General features: G+C 37.2%; 1 protein-coding gene across 1 annotated transcript in view; it reads left to right on the forward strand.

Annotated features, from left to right (window-relative positions):
- Positions 1–2,695: 2,695 nt before the first annotated feature.
- Positions 2,696–5,588, forward strand: part of slc25a55a (solute carrier family 25 member 55a) — a 5,788-nt gene continuing 2,895 nt past the window's right edge. Inside the window, exons 1-4 of the mRNA XM_032513596.1 lie at positions 2,696–2,849; positions 3,583–3,687; positions 4,266–4,391; positions 4,854–4,909. Coding sequence (XP_032369487.1) covers positions 3,668–3,687; positions 4,266–4,391; positions 4,854–4,909 — 202 coding nt within the window. The 5' untranslated portion in view covers positions 2,696–2,849; positions 3,583–3,667. The remainder of the gene's footprint in view (positions 2,850–3,582; positions 3,688–4,265; positions 4,392–4,853; positions 4,910–5,588) is intronic.

The following is a 5,588-nucleotide window of genomic DNA, read 5'->3' on the forward strand; positions in this document are numbered from 1 at the left end:
TTTTTTTTTAACTGCAAAGGAGTGCCATGTTTTTCATCTAATGAATTTCCCGAGTACCATAAATGTTTGTAATATAACATGGCTTTGCTCGTAAAGCCACATAACTGGAGGGTTAATTGTGCTGATTACTTTATGCAGAGAGTTGACCTGATATAACTCTAAAATCATCAGACTAGTATGGCACAATGGTTGTAATTCCACTGCTGAAATTCCCTGTGTAGTGGTGTATTGAAACACCCTAATATGGAAAAAGCAGTGGATGAAAATGGAATTTGCTTCCATCAGCACTCTAAGAGAACCAGCAATGTGGCGCGCATACCGATCACTCTTTCATTCAGACAAACCCTACAGTTTTGTTTGTGTTGTGTTTATTCAACTAGAAAAAATGGGAGATTGTTTTGATCATGTTCTAGGAAAGTCATTGTCCATCTTTGGGTTTGTTGGTCTGTCTAGACTGAAATATGTCACAACAACTACTGGATGGATTAAGGATACATTTAGGACAGTCATTCATGATCCTTTCATGACCCCGCAACTTTTCCTTTAGTTCCTTTGGTTTTCAGTGACATGTCTGGATGGATTGTTGACATGAACTTTGTTACAGATATTCACAGTGCCCAAGTCTTTATGACTTTGGTAATCCTCTGACTTTTCCGGTAGCGCCTCAAAAGCTTGTGGAGACATTCATGTTTCCCAGACGATGAATCCTAATGGCTTTGTGACCATCTTTCCTTTTTCTATAGCGCCATCATGAGCGTTACATGTGTGGTTTTGAGTGAAATGTCTCCACAACTAATTTTATGCATTGCTATGAAATGTGGTACACACATTCATGGTTGCTTCAAGATGGATTGTAATTTGGTGATACCTTAACGTTTCCACTAGCAGCTGTATCTGATGTTCACTGCCATTTTGCAAATTATAGGACGCTAACATGCTAAACTAAGATATATCAGCAAATGGCTGCCAACCACTGTGCCTAAGTAAGGCCTAACTGAGCTACTAGGATGACTTAATAACTGGCTGGACATTGTAACTGTGTCTGGTACTGGTACAAATTTACACTATGACTAGTTAAATACTGATAGATTTTATAATTTTGTTTGTTTAAGTTTTCTTTCATTTCTAGATTTCACATGCACAAGAGAAGATTGAGAGATAGTGTTGAGGACATTCATTGTAACACAGAGTAGTTTCCAGCATGTTTTGATAATGAAAAAGACAAAACAAACCAGTGTGGAGCATACACACCCATATTATAAATGTTCTTTATTGTCAATCTTGTATGTTTTTCTAGTGAACTGAATAGTTTTAAGTCGTGCAGCGTATATAAAGTTTTTATTGAGGTCCTAACCTCCAAAATTGTCCAAAACCATTTACAAAACACAGACTGTCTGATCAAACCCGGGAGACTTAATCTGACGTAGTACTCCTCTTTTGGCATCAGTGTTAATATACTCCCTGATTATCTTTATTCTTTTAGGCTCCATTTAAATAAATAAAAAATATTGATTAAAATTACCCAAGTATGAATGTAAATAATTTAATTAAAAGATAGTGTAATAGAATAGTTATGCAAGTATGAGAATTCTGCCTATGGGAAAATGTAGTTCAACATTATCCACTTGCAGAATCTCACACACCTTCACAACTTCTCAGTTTGAGTCATGCAAGTTAAGAATTGCCTTGGAATGTGTACCTTTAAAACCAACAACCCAGTTTCAAATCTGACAAGAGCCATCATGCCTTTGGTATCCATCTGGTGATTATATGCACACAAGACTATTGTGAGCACCTGCAATTGAAATCTAGAACTTACCAGATGGTTCGATAAAACCCTGTAAAGTCCTACCTTTTGTCCCTGGTTTAACCTATAAGAGATAGACCATGTCTGTCTCACTACAATACTATGCTAATTTACCTAAGGGGAAGTCACTGGCCGTGCTTCTCTTTTTTTAGTAAAACCTGCTTCTTATCTAGTCTGCTATCACCAGAACCAAATGCAAATTAAATGGCATATGCATGAGAAAATAAAACATGAGTTTGCAAATTCTTCAGGTTCACAGGCAACTTCTTATAGTACAAAATAATGCAAGTAATCATGTAAAGTGCAAGTACTTCAGAGTTATACTTTATTACAGTAGTGGGTTCTGTAACTTTCCACACCCTAGTATAGATTAGGATGATGTCATCCCACTGACGTAGCAATCAAATTTACCAGAATGTTCTTAATGCCACAATGATTTTAACTCATCATTGGATCATCTTAACCCCCAAATCATTTGAGGAAATAGTGCCCGACTTATGATTATTTTCCAAAAACGTATTTAAAACATAAACGTATTTCTTTCCATACAGGATTCTTTTAAGGATGTGTTAAGTGTTCACTGGACGCCAATTTACATTCGTAGGACGGCAAAGGCATGACCCCCCCTAAGCTTTCTCTCTGATTGGCTAGTATTCGTTGCATTTGGGTTTAGTGTGGGATTGGATAGGGTAAGGGATTGTCGAGGAAAGGGCGGGATATGCCTTCACCGTCCTAGGGAAAATATACTCGCTCACCCAACACAATAGTTTCTTTCATCTTCTTACTTTAACCATCTTTATAGCTTTATGATTGGTGGTTCAGCAGATTGATGGGTCTACCTTCCGATGAAACAAGCGAAAGGTCAAAAGTAGCCAATCAGCTACGGGTATGCACATTAGTTAACCGTTGTGAGTCCGCCCCCTGTTTAAAAATCAATGGAAATTTCCACTCTCTTTACTCATAGCTATATCAGCCCGGCGGAGCACACTGGAACTCGAGACGCTCATACAGAATAACTACTAAGCTACAAGACAATATTTTGGTAAGCAAAGTGTTTTTATATGTTTAAAAATATTTAGTATGCATTTTTAAGTCAGTAAGTTGTTCTCGATAGCCAGCTTTTTTGCTTTTAGAAACGGTAACGTTATTGTTCAGAATCGGTATTTTAACCAACCAGTTAGCCCATTAACGAATTTGAAAGCACCCGCTCTTAACCCGTTAAGAGACGAAGTTGTTTATAAATAATATTTGCGCTTTATTGCTAACGTTACGTTACATATGAAACGTTTTCGCAGTATAGTCGACGTATTGCAGAACCTTTTATGGAAAGTCATGTTTGCTCTTCTTAAAGGGAACGCCAATGGAAGCTTTTTTTCAGTGCTTTGCATTGACCGTAACGTTATCCCGATACAACTGAGTTTAAACGAAGCTGCTCCTAATTCGCGGCACAGCTTGGACGTTAACGTTACTTAGAAATTCAGCTGTAGTGTTTCGTTAGATCAGTATCAAGATGAATGGAAGCTTTTAATGCCCATGTATGGTGTTCCGGTATTTCACTGTGACACGCCCACGGGCTGTACTCCTAGACAGTGAAAGAAAGGTTGTAATCTACTACTCGTATTACAAGTAGCGGGGCTGCGACGTCACGGTCCCGTGACTCTGAGGTACCTAGTTAAGCCAAAGCCTCTGCGGAGGGTGAGATAAACGCTGTACACTGTGAGTTCTCAGGAACCTACTTATTATCTGAAGTAACTCCTCCCGTTGTCTCTGTCTAGGATTCTATCCATTGATTTGACTGAAGAACACTTTGGAGCTACATCACTTCATTTTACATCTCTGTGAACTTATTTCAAAGTCATCATGTCTCAGCAGCAGATCAGGTAAGTCTCATACATTTTTCTTTTTCTCCGTGTAGTATGATTTGATGTATTACATTTATGTAATGTGCCAATCAATTTCATTATTGGCAAATAATGTCAATTGACAGAATTTCAGAATTATCTTGGTATTTATTTCAAGCAAATGCCAAACATTATCTACTGTCAGCTTCTCATTTTGGCATTTTATATTGTTGTAAAGTGAATAAATGTGGGATTTTGATTGTTGGTTGGACAAAACCAGACATTTAACGACCTTACAGTGGGCCTTGGGTAATTGTAAGGGACAACACAAATGAATAATGGCTTGCTTCTTAATCATTTAAAACATTATTTTCATTATTGATTTAATCTGAAGATTTTTTTTGGTTTTGAATAATCACCTATGTTTAAAATTAAATGTCCAACCAACAGTGTACAGCCTAATGATATTGAATTTACAATGCTATTAAATAAAGAAATGTCTCAAATTCAGAAACTGACCATTCATTTTAATCCGAGCCATAAATGCCTTATTTTATGTCTTTATAGATGAATTTCCACAAAGTGTTGACATTCTTTTTGTTGTTGTCTCCTTTCAGCCTTCCAGCCAAGCTCATTAATGGAGGTATTGCTGGCATTGTTGGGGTTACTTGTGTCTTCCCCATTGACTTGGCAAAGACCAGGTTGCAGAATCAGAGACAAGGTCAGCAGGTCTACAAGAACATGTAAGTGTTTTGGTTACTGTTGTCTTACATAACAACACTCTGTTTGCCTAATCTCTTAGCATTAAAACTACTACGTCCACGTGTAATCCAGTACTAGTCTTGCTAATCCCACAATGACACATGCAGGGCGTCGGAATGTACGTGCAGATTAATAGGAAATACCTGATTTGATGGACCATGATGACTATTGATCAATATTTTTTCATTCCTCTCCAACGAGGTAGTCCAAATGCCTTTTTTGAAGGGTGGAAATATACAGCTTCATTTGACCTTTCAGCGTGCATCTACATGTACTTAGAACAGTCACCGTTCTCTGACTCTTCTTAAACTATCATCTTGTTAAATAACTGTCTTTGATTTTTCTTTATATCATTAAGCTTCTGTAAAATGTGTCTTTTTTCAATCAGCTACTTTTAAAAATGTTTAAGACCAATAATATTTTCATTGTTTTTTGTTCTGTAGGATGGACTGCCTTATCAAGACAGTTCGATCAGAGGGATACTTCGGCATGTACAGAGGTACGATTAACGCACATCTGAATATAAAGAACCAGTAGGCTCGGACACGTAGGAGAGGATTAAATGTAGGACAGAGTAAGCTCTTTCTATGCAGACATTGACCACTGATTACATGATTACAACTGCTGACAGTTTGGATACACTGTATTTTGGGTGCAAGTGTTGCTTGACTTACTTAAATATAGTTATGAGTTAGATTTATTGAATACGTTATACAAGTGAAAGTGGCCAAAGCTGCTCTCATGCAAAATGTTTCAGCTTTAAGCTGGTATTTTATTAATAACATTCATGCAGTAAGTAACAGAACACACTGTTTAATCATCAGTTCATTGATTCAATGTCAAAAAAGATAAAAGTAAAATCTTGTGGACGTAATTAAATATGAGGAAAAGGAGACATTTTAGTCTGGGTCTCTGCCTGTGTGAGGAATGCTGTTTGTTTGCATCTGTGTTTTTCATATTACAGACTTGGGTCCCCCTGGGATATTGAAGGCTAGCCGATAAGGCGCAGCCACGCTGGAGGCAAATCATATAATGGTTCTTACAATATTGCTCTATTTAAAACTATAGGCTCAAGTGTTTGTTTTGACATCTATTTGTTCTATATTTTGACTTATTGATAATAACTACTTGGCTGTCTCTTCACTGTCCTGTCAACTCATAGATCCTCCTTTTTTTTT

Source organism: Etheostoma spectabile, chromosome 4, assembly GCF_008692095.1.
Source record: "Etheostoma spectabile isolate EspeVRDwgs_2016 chromosome 4, UIUC_Espe_1.0, whole genome shotgun sequence".
In the NCBI taxonomy this organism is placed as follows: domain Eukaryota; kingdom Metazoa; phylum Chordata; class Actinopteri; order Perciformes; family Percidae; genus Etheostoma; species Etheostoma spectabile.